Below are 16980 nucleotides of genomic sequence, written 5' to 3' on the forward strand. Positions count from 1 at the left end.
ATAAAAATGACTTGACTTAACTTGTGAGTGCAGAACAGGAGTGTTTGAATATTGTTGGGTTGCTTGATTTTTGTGTAAATTAAAAAAAAAAAATAATAATAAATGTAAATAAATACATTTGACTTACAACTGCTGATGGTAGATTACAATTTTTAAAGAATCACACAAAATCGCAATTGTTTTTGTTACTTATGAGCGTCTTGCTCAGTGTCATGCTACGTGGCATCTTGGACATTGTTGCATTATCTCAATTATATATGAAAAATGCAAATATATTGAAATATTTTGAACATTTTACACTATCTGGGCTTTTTGTAGATACATTTTTGATGTGCCGGGTCTCAAAAGACACATATGTAAGAGCGTTTGTTGAAATTCCCATGCATTTAAGGGTTAAACAGGCCTAATATATACAATAAATATAAAAATGTACATTACATTATTGTGGCAGACGAGTGAAGCATTGACAATACACAAAGTGGCTTTTGAAGTCAAAATACTGTTTGGTTTATATCCACAAAAGTCTATCAGTGGGCTACAATCCACAACATCTCATTTTGCAATTGAGTTCATACATTTTTAGACTTGGGCATTTCTCACTGTACGTGTTCTTGCGTTTGGTCTGTACATGCATCAGGCGACTGCTTTTGGAGCGTCGCACTGTGGTTGCGTTGCATTTCACTGGTTTTCAGCATCTTTAGCTGTGTTTTTAGGTTGTTGTGTCAAGTTAAATGTAGTTTGAAACTTCAAACAACGCTTCTCAAAACATTTGCCCTCTGTTCTGTCCAGCTGTCTTTGATCAGTCGGTTTGTTGCCTGTACACCTGGAGTTGCGCTTACTGCCCCCTGCTGATTGAGATTCGCAAAAACATGGAGGTGGTACTTCAAGTTTGAATTGTTCTGATGGTCGAAAATACCGTATAACAGAATTAATTGTGTAAATTTTTTAATACATTATTTTTTATATAATTAATCACTGATTTAACACGTTAATTTAAAAAATGCTAAATGTTTTCTTTTAGGGTTAAGGTTTAGGGCCTTATATAAAAACAAGAGAAGTCTATGGTATGTCCCCCATTGAGACAGCTAAGTGTGTGTGTGTGTGTGTGTGTGTGTGAGCTGTGGTGCCAGGCCTGGGGGTCTCTCTCTGGCACTGCTTGCAGATGGGGGCATTACGCATCACAGAATGTCCAGAGCTGGGGCAGAACCTCAGGCTCTGATAACACACAGGGGTCACTGTGGTCACACATCCTGTCTGCACACACACGCACGTACACACGCACGCACACGCACAACTGAGGGGTTTGTGAGTAATGGCCTGGGGTTGAGTCCGACCCATCTGGGCTTCTGTAAACACTGCTGTCCTTCCTAAACAATGAACAGGTACAATCTGTGCTCTCACACACACACACGTATGCACACTCACACATGTACAGTTACTCAGCTCTAAATGGATCAAAACATTTTTTAATTTATGTAAAGCTAGTTATAAATACCAATGACTAACCCTAACTCAAACTCCCTCCAGGATGTGTGGTCATTATTCAGAAATATATAACGACTATGACGAGATATTACAAATGGTTATTAATATTGGCTAAAATTGAAATGCAGTCCAAACAATGATATACAGCCTTCTGAAGACCTTTATTAGATGTTTTTCTATCTGATTATCTCCAAGAGGGAGGTACAATCTTTCAGTTTCATTAGAAAGCTTTAGCTTTAGATCACATTTAAATGCATGTTAATGCAGACTTCCTGCGTGGAGTAAAAACAGATTGACCATCTTTACCATCTGGCAACCCAGTAGGTGAGTGAACATACAACGCCTTTCTCTCACAAACACACATCACTTCCTGCTTCATAAACCTGTGAGGATGCTAACAGTCACTGTCTTTGTGTTGTCCAAGGATAGGGTTAGTGTTCATATGTGCACATATGTGGAATATTTAATATTTTAACATATATATTCATATTCGTTGAGGGCTAGCCCCGCCCACAGTGAAATATAATTGGCTCATTATCCCACTATACATAGCTGTGTTTTAATCATCAAATAACCCCATGGCAAATGGTTCTATCTTGTTTTATAAGCATAAACATCACAACATTTTGCAAGATTTCTCAATTAAATTGAGCAAAATTGTGCAATTTTGCTTCTCAATCCAGCTTATCTTGTTTTAAGGATGTTTAGATATTCTTACTGGAAAACAAGACAAAAATACCAAGTATGAAATTCATTTTTTGCACAAGACAACAAAACTCTCACCCTGCTCTTCTCCTCCAGTCTGGTCATCATGACTATGGTGTTCGTTCTTTGCTCCCACACCATCCTCCAGAAGTCACTGAGCGTCTCGGGCAGAGGACCCTGAGTGGCGATGTACGCGTTCTGCTTGCGATAGCCATCAATGTAGTTGGCATTGATGTAGTCACTTCCGGGTACACCTGCAGGTCACACCAGTGCAGTGTTAACACTCATTATCACAATACTTACTGAACATGCATCACATATAACAGGTAAGCATCTCTTTATTTTTTGGACTAACCATCAACAGGTGTCAACACGACTCTGGAGTGGTCGTAGGCAATGACGTTTGCATAGCGGTTCTTGGGCTTGTTGACCTCTAAGTTGGAGTTCTCCCAGGTGAACTGTTGACCAGGGTCAATAGACTGCAAGTAGAGAGACAAAATATGAGAAATATAGTTAAAAAAACAAGACAAACATCATTGAAAAATTATATTTAGGTCAATGATGTGATGCTAATTTTTGGTCCGGATAAAAAATTCCATTCACACAAAGTAACTGATGAACATGCTTTAAATTTGAAAGTCATTTGTATATTTTTTTCTGAGACTTAAAGTAAAAAATGTCCAGAGAGAATAAGAAAATAAAATAAAATGTTTATATACAGTACATATAAGCGCAGCGTAGTTCTAGCGGGAAGACTAGCAGCTGTACATCATCGCACCATTAGCTGTGTAATTCCCAGCCAATAACATGTAAGCCTTGCTTTATAAGTCTGCTCACAATCTATCACATTGCTGTTTCAGTGCGCTAACACGGCAACCTCCACCACCCCACCACCACCAGTTGAGTCCCGTCCTGCACGGGGGTAGACTCCTCTCCCCTGCCTCCTATCTGCGGCATGATATGACGGTTCCGAGTACAAGTTCTTTGGACCGCCAGACAGGGCTTACACCAAAGAGAGACATTACTTTTTTAGTTAATAATATACAATTGTTTATATATATATATATACTATGACAGTAATATTCATATTGTGATATTCAAGCCGTTCTCACAATTTAAAAAAAATCTCATCTATGTTACAAGCTAAATGATACTTTTTAATTGATGGTTACACCACTTGACACCTTTAAAGCCATTAAATCTATTATTTATTTATTTGTAGAAACAGCTATAAAAAGTCTTTAAAAATGTATGACTATGTATAAACTACATTTTAGAAGTATTCAAATTTTATCAAGCTTATTTGTCAATGACCCACTTAAGAATGAAAGAAAACAGTCTGAGCCAGAAGTTAACAGGCTGGGCTGTTCAATAATAAAACAGAGCAATGTTTTGATAGCTCCACACAGCAGCACTGCCCCACAGATGCAGTAACTACAACACTCGGTGGAGGATCCTGGCATAGGTGATATTGGTAGCCTCCTAGGACAGTAAAGCTCTCTGGGGCGGCACAACAAGGTACCAGCTTGGTTGCAGCCACCCCCACCCCTAGCTCGCAAGATCGTGATGGGAGAAAGGTGTCCCGAGTTGTTCCTAACAGGCTACTCCATATTGTTAATATTATGGATATTCATCATGCATTATTACATTCTGAACAAACAAGATAACCATAATCAACAGTATAGGTACACCATGACACAGGATCGCCTCAGTGGTCTTGAGAGAATTAGTATCAACCATGTGATTGCTGGGCAGATATGTCAAAGAAAACTTGGAGGGGAAGGTAAAATCTGAAATGAGGAATTATGTGTAATAGCACAAGCAGCAATCTGTAAGTATTCTGCCATTTGTATTGACTATAATTTAATTGTGCAATTTCATTTATGTATATGTAAATGTTTATATAATTTAACCCCAAAAACATGTTTATATGCTACTTATTACTTCTATATTTAATGTCTGGTTATTTTTATTTAAAGGGATAGTTCACCCAAAAATGAAAATTATCTCATCATTTACTCACCTTCATGCCATTTCAGAAATATGGCTTTCTTTCTTTTGCAGAATACAAAGGAAGATTTTTAGAAGAATATTTCAGCTCTGTAGGCCCATAAAATGCAAGTGAATGGTGGCCAGAACTTTAAAGCTCCAATAAGCACATAAATGCAGCATAAAAGTTATCCATAAGACTCCATTGTTTAAATCTGGTTAAATCTTGCTTTGAATGGACCAGGAAAGCTGAGATATTAGTATAAAAAATATTCAGTTTGTGTTCAGCAGAAAGAAGAAATGTATACACATTTGGGATGGCACTATCCCTTTAATGTATTTTGTGCTTTAAAGTATAGTTCTGTACTGAAAAGTTGTCAACACCATAGGTGCGTTAAGGGGGGGCGCCACTTCGGATCTCGCCTAGGGCACCAAGTAAGCAAGAAGCGCCACTGAATACACCGAAACTGAGAAAAATGGCCAGACAAAATTTGTCCGGCCAAAAGTGGATTATAAAACAGTCCTACTCTCTTTTCTCTGAATCTAAGCATAACTGAGTCAAACCTGTCTGTCAAAGGACAAATCATAGTCTTAGAGACCCGATTTTGGTTTAACTTAAGTTTGACAAACTACATAGTAACGACCCCTAAATGGCTTACTTATACTTGTCATTAAACGGGGACAGGAGAAAGTATTTTAACAAACTGCCAACTGCTTCCTGCGCAATCACGCCAGCATGAATCGCCACTGAGCTTAAGAGACCTCTCTAAAGAGCCTACACTGCTGTTACTATAGTTATGTGATAAAGGGTAATAGGGGTGAGATGTATATACTGTACGCCTGTTCTCTAGTCTCTCTGCATGCCATTACTGCGGCTCTTTGTGAGATGGTGTTTTCCAGCAGCAGTTTTATAATGAACAAATACTGATTATACACTGAACCCCATATGAAACATAGGAATGTTAATGCTTTTAGGGAGGCAAAATGTGCCCCTTTGGGTGGTGGCATGTTCAGTTCATTCTAAGGGCAATGTGACATTTTGCTAAACAGATCATATGCAGCAAATAGGGGCTGATATACTCTCAGCTGACACATGGATTGGGAAGAACTGCTCATGAATAATGACAAATACATCACAGAATTTGATCTTTGTGCTATTGTTTTTGTTTGTTGTTGTGCACTATTGAGGACTGTACTGATCACTGGCAGAGACAGTAATAACACAATGAAATTAACCCTTCTATTGCGTTCAGGTCATTTTTGACCTGGGAGAGAGTAGACAATAATTTTAGTATGGGAAACAAACTTTGTGACTTATTTAAGACTATTACAACACACATATACACATAATATATGTATATAAAATGTTATTTTTAATTTTTTACCAGATTATTTTATTTTTGCATTTCGCGGGTCAGTTTTGACCCGGGCATCAATTGTGGCTTCACACATGATATTATGTAGATTTTTTTGTACAGCTATAAATCAAATTTTAAACACTTCAATTACATTTAGCCTCTTTCCCAAACTCTCTCACACACTTTTTGTCTCTCACTGGGACACACACATACAATCACACACACACATTCCTGTACAAAACAGACATGACAGACGTAACAAACATAACATATAAACTAAATCAGATGTACTACTGTCTAAAGGTGGCGAGAGTAAAAGTTCATTCATTAGTCTAAATAGGGCTTGAAACAGGAAATTGTCCTCATTTTATTCTGCAGCATCTGACCAGCTAACAGCAAACTCACATCAACATTCAGTAGCTCATGCATCAAGTAAATTGAATAGATTTTGCTTAAAAACATAGTAAAGAAGTATTAATGTTGTACACTTGAGTTGTACACTTGTTTTATGATGTTTAGTTGATATGTTGGTTTCATAAATTTTGACCACCAAGTTGTATTGAGCAGTTCTGAGTAATAGGAAACTCATTAAAATTACCAGTAATTCTCACATTATAAATTGTATACTATGTTATATTTCGATAAAATTGAACAGAAATGTTGATAAAAAATGATATCTTCATGTATCACACTGGTTTGCTGTAATTAATGCTGTATATTTTGAAATGTCAAAGAATTTCTACATTTAATTATTTAAAAAAATGGCACATTAATTAATTAACTTTTATATTTGTCAGTTAACATGCCAAAATCTCAATCTTTTTACATGTATGAACAGTTAAGAACTTCTTATTAACTTACAATACAGTTTTAGATGAAAACCATCAGGTTATGAATTATTTATAAGCTTGAATTCCACCGGGTCAAATTGACCCACTAAAAGGTGCAAGCAGATTCTGAACACAATAGGTTTATAGACTCATGCACACAAGTCCTACACTTTCAGAAGCAACATACATATGAGAAAGAATAATCATAAATAAGTACACTTTAGTGTGATATATATATATATATATATATATATATATATATATATATATATATATATATATTTTTTTTTTTAACTAAAACTGCGACTGTCTAAAGTAGCTGTCTAAATATAAAAAATATTTCAAAAATATCTGAATGTGCTTAAAGTGTAGACAGCATTGTTGAATATAATGGGAGCAATCTAGTTTTGTTCAATTGCTTTTTACCTTTGTTACTGTTTCACTTACTGAAGACTGCACCGGGACACAGTCAGTCTCAGGTGTGCCTTATGATTGATGTAGATATGTCCAGTTTTAATTATAATGGGCTGTAGTCACGGCACAGAGCATCTTCATTATACACTTTGGGGTAATGGACCAAAATAAAAAGACAAAACCCTGTGCCTCCCTCACACAAAGAAAGAAAGACATCACACCTGAGACGGTCTCTACTGTTTCTTTTGATTTACCTACAGTACATCTCAAAAATCTCTCTATCTTTGAACACAATCCCCTCCCCTTGAGCCCATTTTTATCTCTTTATCCTGTTAACTTGTTTGGTATTGCAGTTTAATGAAAGTCATTTGGTGTTTGATTAGATCACAGTTGCTCCCTGAGTATTTGATGTCTATATTAAAAACTTGATTGTTTAAGCACTTAGAAGAGCTGGCCACCACGCAATAACAATTCAAGAAGGCAGCAGAGCACCACCCCATAAACACAAACACACACACACACACACACACACACACACACACACACTGCAGGATTAGCCGTCTAATAAAGCAGGTGATTCTCATACTCTCTACACTCTTAATACAGTCGTTCTTAAGATTTAATTTCAAGCTCTGGCGATCTGACTACTGCCGAGGATGCTGATGTGACTGTGTGTGTGTGTGTGTGTGTGTTAGCCTGAATATGTGAAGGCTTTGTGTTTATGGATGTGTAAATTACATTGTGTCCTTGCGAGTGCACTTGGATATAGTATTATGTCAGTACATTTGAGCATTTGTTTCAACTTTGTCTTTTGATGAAAAAGTACTTAAAATGTTGTCAATATTTCATCATGTAATATTTATTCATTTCAATCTGACTGAAATGGCATATAAATTTAGTCACCAAAAAAAAATCTTGTGGATAAAAAACACTTCAAAAACAGACACCACCATGCAATCATGCAATCTTTTAGAAATCAATAAGGTAAACACATTCAGGTAAAGCTGAAACAGCACAACTAGGGGCCATTTAGACTGAAAAAAGCTGTAAAAAAAGCTACATGTAGCGCAAACAACAGAACACAATAGAGCAGGTGTCTCGAGACATGTTTTTAAAAGTTGATGTTCATATTAACTTGTGCTGTCAGTCTTTTCAATTCACTCCCGTAATCCCCCCCAGCCACTGGGGGTTGCTTCATGAAAGGCATCGAGCGTAAAACCTGTGCCAAGTCAAATATGCGGATCACAGATAGTCCACTGTGGCGACCCCAAACAGTAGCAGCCGAAAGAAGAAGAATCATGATTAATTACAGATTTTGAAAGTGCTGAAATTTGACACTATATATACAGTACTTCTGTCAAAATGCATTTATGTTTAATATTACTTAATTTAGTGTTATTTTAGTGCATTTTTAGTGGAAATAAAACAAAACAATATTGTAACGAATTTTAATGGAAAGGAGGAGGCGAGAACCGGCTTAACAATATAAATAATAGTTTAATAACAAACTTAAACAAAAAGACAAACACATGCCGGACAGCTGCCGTAACTCTCTCTCTCTGTCGCACTGCCGTCTTCGGTCACCTTTATCCCTCTCGGGCTTAATCAGCCTAATTATGGATCGGGTGTGTGGAATTACGGCCCGGCCCTGCCCTTCACCCTGTCACAAATATGTACCAATATAATGCTTTATTAACATTTTCCAAACAAAGCCTTCCAAAGTATAAAGATAGAAATGCACTAAAATAACACTAAATTAAGTAATATTAAACATTTCGCTGAGTCTAAGAGGGACTTTGACTAATTGAAAAACTAGTCTCCACATAGTTTGCATTTTCAATGCAATGTGCAATAAATCTCTTAAACTTTCATCCTCCACAATATTAATATGCTGGTAGACTGTGGCTATCTGCTTTTTTACCGCAATCGTGAAGCTGCAGTCATGATTTGCGTCAGAGCGTCAATGCAAGAATCAAGCACCGTTTTGAGCTCACCGTGAAAAGTGCTTGCAGACAAAAAGCATTGCACTTGCTATGCAAAGGACCTGAAGAGCATGTGAGTCGACACGTGAGCCAAAAGTGTCATAGAAGCACCACAAAATGATGCTGTTGTGTTTTACATCTCGCATTTGCATTTATAACACTATCGGTTAGGTTTTGGTTTAGGGTAGGCAAGTCAGTTTTGTTGAATTAAACCTCAATAGATAATTAACCTTAAAAACTTCATCTGTTTGGGGGAACATTTAACTCGCTTTTAGCACCAAAGAGTGAACATTTCACCTATAAGGGACCAGTAAGGAACTAGGTAATACCATTTAGCAAAAATATCATCACAATGTAAAAATGGTCGCTTTACATGTTGTTAAAACAGTCTCTTAATGTCTAAGATGGCAGTTCTTGTCCAGAACAAGCAGCAAAAGTGGAAAGTGCTTCAGAAAAGAACCCAAATAATCGCAAAAATGTCCTGCCACTCGTAGCTGCTAGTTAGGACAAGAACTCGAATTAACACATCAGCGATCATATTTAATTTAATTTGATCAATTATATATGTTTTAACAGCATTAAAGGACTCTTATCGCCATGTCCTAACTCTAAGTGGAGACGTAGCTATTTTAAATGTCTGTTTTTTAAACATCTCTTCAATCTTGCAAACCACTTCACCCTATTTTTCAGTCTTCTGTCCTATAATTTAAAAGTTGCAGGCATGTAGATGTAGGTCAGATGTAGCACAAAACACATTTGCACTGTTTTCCAGCTGTAGAAGTCATTTATAATAGATGTGCTCTCCCCCTCTCATTGTCCTAATTTAACATTGTAGAAACACAAAATATTTCATGCAAATCTCTGATGTTTGTAGGATGTCAACAAGCAATAATCCCTTAGTGGCTTTTACACCATGTAGTGAAGGAGAATATTTCTCTTTAGGATTAGTGCAAGGAATAATTCACCCAAACATGAAAAATAAAACAACATTAGTGTCAGTAAATGAAAGAATTTCCATTTTTGGGTGAACTGAGGTGAACACCAGTATTACCTCATATTCTTGTGAGAAAAGCAGGCCATCATTGGCTTTTAGCCGCTCGATGTGGTCAGCCAAAGCACAGACGGAAACTGGAGGGTGTTCCCGCATTCCTGCAGGGAACAAAAGAGACAGAATGAAGTGATAACAGATCTTTTTATTGGCTTGTTTTGTTTAGGTTGGCTGAATTGTGAGGAACAAACACAGTTCAGCTCACAGTTTTAAAATTTTCTGAAGATGGGTAAACTCAGAGAAATGTTTGTGCAGTGAGGTAGCATGAAAAAGAGAGAGATAGAGGTTGTTGGAAAGAGAGAGAGAGAGAGCACAAAGCTTGTAGCAAGATGCTATGTGCTAAGACTAGCAGCAGTGAAGTCAGCAGTGAATGGACATGCTCATTGGCTGGCCAAGGTGACATTAGCTGTCCTGATACAACCATAATGGCATGTAACAGAAATCAAACACAGAAGGACAACGGCCTGAGCACATATTTCTGATAAAAAGAAACAAATGTTTATTATGTTTCCCACAATCCTTATCTGCTGTAAGGAATGTTTTAGCATTTTTTTTAGATGGACAGTCTGTGGAGAGGTCATGAGAGATGGTAAAGCTGAGAGCAGCCAGTGTGGTGAAGTGGGTGGCTTTGGTCTTGATGGACAGGTGTGAGGAAAGTGGGGAGGTAGTCAAAGATCACACAGCAACACAAGAGCAAAACTAACTTGTAGTGTTGGGGCAGCTGAAGGCACTTGTACCTGCAGAGAGAAGATGAGGAGTGACTGTGATATCTATCACTTACAAAGGATAGGACAGGAGAGATTCCATAATATGACATATTCCTTAGTGTGATTAGACTGTGAAAAGTGGGCTAAGAAATGATTGGTTGATTTAATTTTTCTCAATTTTTCTCTGTGTGGTTTTTGTTACATCAACAGAAACAAAAAGTCATTTCAGGGACAGAAACTGTTCATGCATTTTATGTTGAACATTAAAATAATGTGCATTTATGTATTGTGCACAAATTGACCAGAGACATTTATTTCTAAATATGGTCAATTTTGATGTCATGTTGTCAGAAAACAAACAACAAGGCCATTTGTATGTGATGTGTGTCCCTATTATTTACTATTGAGATACAGGATTCTAAATTCACAAATGATTTTATACAGTAGATTTGACTGTGTTCAGTGTTTAGGCAAAATACATTTTACAATTGTATAAATGTATTACATTTAATTCAACACATTTAAAAAATTTAACTAATTTAATAATTTGTAAAGCCAAAATGTCACAAAGGGTTAGAATCTATATATACACTTACCGGCCACTTTATTATGCACACCTGTACATCTACTTATTCATGCGATTATCTAATCAGCCAATCTTGTGGCAGCAGTGTAATGTATAAAATCATCCAGATATGGGTCAGGAGCTTCAGTTAATGTTCACATCAACCATCAGAATGGGGGAAAAAAAATTATTTGATCTCAGTGATTTTGACAGTGGCATGATTGTTGGTGCCAGACGGGCTGGTTTGAGTATTTCTGTAACTGTTGATCTCCTGGGATTTTCCCGCACAACAGCCTCTAGAGTGTAAAGAGAATGGTGCGGGGGAAAAAAAGAAAAAAACATCCAGTGAGCGGAAGTTCTGAATGACAGAGGAGAATGGCCAGACTGGTCCAAGCTGACAGGAAGGTGATAGTTACCCAAATAAACACGCATTACAACAGTGCAATGCAGAAAAGCATTTCTGAACACACAACACATCGAACATCCTGTTGTAAGCTGACCAATACTGTCAGCTTACAACAGGAAGCTGAGGCAGCAGTGGGCACAGGCTCACCAAAACTGGACGGTAGATGATTGGAAAAACATCGCCTGCTCTGACAACTCTGGACTTCTGCTGAGGTGCATAAATGGTAGAACCACTGCAGCCTCAGTTTTCTGTTCTTGGCTGATAGAAGTGGAACCCAACGTGGTCTTCTGCTGTTGCAGCCCATCCGCCTCAATGTTCGACATGTTGTGCATTCTGAGATGCTATTCTGCTCACAACAATTGTACAGAGGGGTTACCTGAGTTACCATAGCCTTTCTGTCAGCTTGGACCAGTCTGCCATTCTCCATTGACTCAACTAGCCGTTTTTGTCCACAGAACTGCTGCTCATTGGTTGCTGTTTTTTTTCCCGCGGCATTCTCTTTACACTCTATAGACGTGAAAATCCCAGGAGATCAGCAGTTACAGAAATACTCAAACAAGCCCATCTGTACAGATGTACCTAATAAAGTGGCCATGGATATTTATAGATATCCTGAGATAGAAACTTTTTTATCAGACCATCATAAATTAATTTTGTTACTTTTCAAATGCCTTTTTATGTTTAGATTTGACTGTTTTAGCTTTGTTCCAGACCCAGACGTTCAATACTAAACTTGGAAAACTTGTTAATCAAGTCAAGTTAAATATAATTTGTGAGCAGAATATTTTTATTGGGCATCATTTCCAATCAAGCTGTAAATTTGTCAAATTATGCAAGCAAATTGAAAATATTATTTAATTGTGTCTATTTAGGACACATAAAATGTTAGCTATGAAATTAGCCTTAGCAAGACAAAAGAGATGGCCATTTTATATAAATGACGTTAAAAAAAACACTGTGGTAGGAATTTTGCAGCCTGATATCATGAAAATTACATGATTGTGGCAACATTTTTGCTAAATGCAATTACGTGCCTTATAACATGTTTTGATGCAGTTTCCCAGTGAAATGTCCAGCAGGGGGTGCCAAAAGCGAGTGAAATGCTGTCGTAATTAGATGAGGTTTTTAAGGGGAATATTAGATGGAGGTTTCAATGAGTAAAACATACCTCACTAACATAAAATCAAATGGAGGTAGACACAAAACAGACATTGTTACCCTTAACCAATATCTAAATCTAACCGATAGTGTCCAAAAACAAAATGCTAAATGAATAGCACATTTTCTGAAGCAACCGTGTCATCTAGTGTCGCTTCTATGAAACTTTTGTCTCATGTGTCAGCTCGATTGCTTGGCTGGTCTCGAACAGCGTTCTCCTAAGTCCAAAGTCCAACACTTTATCAGGAGAGCTACTGCGCAAGCTAATTACGATGGAATAAGTGTGTAAATGTATGACTCTGTAATATAAGCGTTAAAATTTTCATTTGATATCATAACATAGCAGTGTGTGAGTAATACTGAAAAACAAGTCTTTATCAAATCATATGTATCCGTTTCACACGTGATTTGTGTGAAATGTAATAAAATGTACAGTTGTTGTAGCGCCTCATGTTAATTTCACCAGGAAACTGTGACGAAATGTAGAATTCGGCATGTTAAATCAGTTTAAAAAAATGTAGCTATAGTAATTCTATGTTGGAATTTTCAAGATTTAAAAATAAATAAATAATAAATTTGGCTGTGAGAGGGTCAACTCTGCTTTATTCTATCCGTTCTCAGCTTCTTCCTCCAAAATAACCCTTCCAAAGCATCATAACTCTACATCTGAATGGCACTTTGTCATCCTTTGGTTCACATGAAAGCTCTCTGGCTCAGAAACAAAGTCTTGGATTTGAGCACAAGTCAGCACAACAGGAGGTTGAAATGGCATGTCTGAGTATTGCATTATTCACTGTTATTACAAAGCAAGAGGCCAAAATAATGTACTAGAATAACGTTTTCTGCATTTGCTATACGTCAAGGATCTCTTTTCAAACATTGTTCCTTTTTATGTTTCCCTGATAAGAAAGCAAACACAAACATTAAAAACCCTTAAGGTAAGGGTTTATTAATTTTTTAAGTGTCCTGAAGCATTTTAAACACACATTCTGAACCTTTACAAGTAAATAAACAACAACACTGTTCCTCTAGTTCCCTAGATCCTCATTTAAATATTTCCCAGCCAAGAAAATCAATTTTCAAGGCAGCAAAGCTGACATGAATATTTCTCCTAGTTTTGCCAACGGAAAGATCCTGCATCTGTGGACTCTGTGCTCACAGTGGATCAATCTGACACAAGAACATGAGTCACTTTGCAACAGAGCAAAAGCTGATTCTTATTGAAGTCAGCAAAATGTCTGTGCATTCAGAAATTTCCCCTGAGAAAGAGAGATAAATAGAAAGAGACACAGACAGTGAGAAGAACAGAGTGGAAAATATGGATGGATCGGAGGAAGAAAGATAAAGATTTTCTCCTGTGAATCATACTGTTTAATTCTTTCCACCAAGTTCAAAGCTCAGTCTGAACAGAACGTAGAAATATGATCTGATGTCATGGCGTTTGTCGTGTGTGTATGTGTGTTTGAGATTGGCTGGCAGGTTCTACCCCTCAGTGAGTCCTTCACCTGACACTGAGGATCTGTGTCAAAAATGTTTTGTCTTCACACTAAAGCATCAGTTATACATCATCAATAAATCCAGCATCCAGTTCTGGCTGTTTTTCTGACAGCTACATTTAAACAACCCAAAACCCCATTCATTTTATGGAAACTTACAAGTTGGTCCTCACAAAACCTGCCAAGAACACATCCAGGTCACATTTCACACCAAAATCAAAAGAATGAAATAAGAAACTGTATTTTGCATTAAGAAAACCATGACTAATTTAACCCTGTAAATTCTGAAGGTGTTTTTAAAGATATCCTTTTTCAGTGGCTAACCGAATATAAAAAAAAATTATGATATAGATTATGATAAATTCAGAGACTCTCAGCCTAATAAACTGCTGAAAAAACTTTTTTCATATTTGACATTACATATCTCAGGGTGTAAAACTGCTTTTGTTTTAATCACAATCTTGTCATCTGTAACAATGAGTAAAAGTTTGTGTTGATACGACAAAGCAATCAATAGTTATAGCATTACAAATATAATTCCAAAAATAATCATAGTGTCAAAAAGCCTCAATAAAACATATTAATTGTACATAATAACTAATTACACAACAATGACTAAAGGTATGCGCTCATCATATGCCGATGTGTCATTTGAGTCATTATTGACTGTGTCAAATACTTAGTGGCATCTCCTGGTGGCCATATGTAATTACAGTGAATGATCCTCTCTGCCCATATTTGGAATACTTTCACCTCTGGTTGCAGCGATCAGAATTCTGATTCGATTAGCACTGCATGACGTTGTACAACGTACTACATCATTTCAGATGAAGTCATCTGATCCAGGAAAGTGAATATGTTTTAGCACAATGTGCTTTTTTGTGAATTACCTAATGATTTAAGCATCTGATTACATTGTGTGTAGGCTTGTTTAAAATATAATCGCCTTTTAAAAGGAAATCATAATAATAAAACAATATTAATTGTCCTAAAAAAAGTCAATTTCTTCTATAACCATGCTGTTCAACAGCAAAAGTAGCTGGATAAACTAGTTTGCCAACATTTGTTTTTCTAGTAAAGCCAATTGATCATTAGGTCTTGCTTTTTTTAAACTAGGGACACCAGCACTTAAAACACAACATATGCTGGTGGCCAGTCATTCTTGTGTTTCCAGTAGGGACACAGTTCCTGTTTTGTGTGAATGAGCATGTTTGAAATGTGTTATTTTTTTGTGTCTGTGCATGGTGTTGTACTGTACCTTGTGTCTGATAGTTGAGTCTCCTCATTTCCACTGGGTCGGAGGAATTGGCCAGTAAGTGATCTTTAACTCCAGCTGAGTGCTCATCTTTTGCTGAGGGAGAGGTGCGCTTCCTGTGAAGACAGGAAATAGCATCAAACATGAGCGTATAAATACACAAATCAGGTGGATGTGAAAACATTTAAGGTTGCACCTCTGTGTGTTTGTATTTATGTAGTAGCACTGATCTGAGTACAATTAAACTCTCTGATTTTCTCTCATTAAACACAAGCGCAAACAAACTTTTATCATCGTATCAAAGAGAATGAATAAATCGCTCGATACACACCTTTCCTGTTTGCTGCATCCCGCAGAGAGAGAGGGGAGAATGGAGGGAAAAGAGAGAATGTCAAAGAAAGAAAGTGTGCGCAGAGCAAGTTTTGACAGAAATATTGAGCATCAGTTTTTAATGTGGCAATGCCATTTCTACTAATGAGCTGAAGTTCTATGCTGACATTTGGAGAACGAGCTTTCTTTTCACTCAATCGACCTCTAACGTGAACCTTGGACATATTATTCTCCTACATTTTTTACTAAGAATGCTTTGGCTATAATTATGGGGTGCATTTTTATCTTTAGCTTTTGAGTAACTTCATAGAGTAGAAGTTAGATAGGTTTCATTACTTTTTCCATTTGTTGAGTTTTCATTGGGGATTTGGGTGAGGGAAAATATAATTTCAGCTGTCTAGTTCAATAAATATAACACAATTTAATCATTAAAGGTCTGTATTAGAAAAACTTTCCTAAAAACTCTGTTAAATTGCTGACTGTTAAAAAAACGATTCCTTAACTGATAACTTTGGATAACTTTTTCTGATTTTCAACTCATACAGTGAGTCAGCAATGTCTATGATCTGTCTGATGAGACTCTGGCTATTTATACCTGACAAGAGGGAATACAGTAGGAAAACAACAGGAATATCATGATGAATGATAAACTTTTTCTTGGAAAGTAAGCTATTTAATCCTTGTGTCTATATATAAAGGAAGTGGTTCCTCTAATGTACCTCTTGAAGAGCAGGATGGCGATGACGATGATGATGATCAGGACGACAGCCAGCACGGGTCCCATCACCCACAGCATCTCTGGGTCTTCCACATGACGGGACATCCCACTGTGGAGCTTCACCAACATGGGATCAGAGTATGGACTCACTGTAAACATCTGCAAAGGAATCAATCAAGAGGGACACATTCAAATCTAGTTCAAGTATAATCAAAAATATTGCAATATATCTTACATGTGGTGTTTTGTAATCAATAACAAATATCTCTTAAAGGAATGTTCTGTGTTCAATACCAGATAGATAAACGATATCATATCGATTACCACCATAAATTATCCCAACTTCCATTTTCTTTAGATACAGCAAAAATCAGGGCAAGAGTAAAGGCATGATCACATTTACCACTGCATGGCGAAATTCCACGGGCGAAGAAGGTATGGGGCAATATTAAGCACTTGTGAAAAAGGCATTTAACAATACACAAATTTCACGATTCAATACGATACGAGCACCCACAAATGTTTCGCTCAAAC

The 16980-nt window shown here is 36.9% G+C and overlaps 1 protein-coding gene across 5 annotated transcripts in view; it reads right to left on the bottom strand.

The window, feature by feature from the left end:
* Nucleotides 1-16980, bottom strand: part of LOC127647013 (receptor-type tyrosine-protein phosphatase F-like) — a 321133-nt gene that overhangs the window by 24237 nt on the left and 279916 nt on the right. For 3 of the 5 annotated variants that reach the window (XM_052131055.1, XM_052131054.1, XM_052131056.1), the window contains 6 exons: nt 16448-16605; nt 15402-15514; nt 10516-10548; nt 9815-9912; nt 2546-2669; nt 2269-2444 (listed from right to left, as the gene is read on the bottom strand). In XM_052131055.1, the coding sequence (XP_051987015.1) occupies nt 2269-2444; nt 2546-2669; nt 9815-9912; nt 10516-10548; nt 15402-15514; nt 16448-16605 (702 nt within the window). The remainder of the gene's footprint in view (nt 1-2268; nt 2445-2545; nt 2670-9814; nt 9913-10515; nt 10549-15401; nt 15515-16447; nt 16606-16980) is intronic. The other 2 variants (XM_052131057.1, XM_052131058.1) reach the window with 1 other exon arrangement.

Source organism: Xyrauchen texanus, chromosome 7 (genome assembly GCF_025860055.1).
Source record: "Xyrauchen texanus isolate HMW12.3.18 chromosome 7, RBS_HiC_50CHRs, whole genome shotgun sequence".
NCBI lineage: Eukaryota > Metazoa > Chordata > Actinopteri > Cypriniformes > Catostomidae > Xyrauchen > Xyrauchen texanus.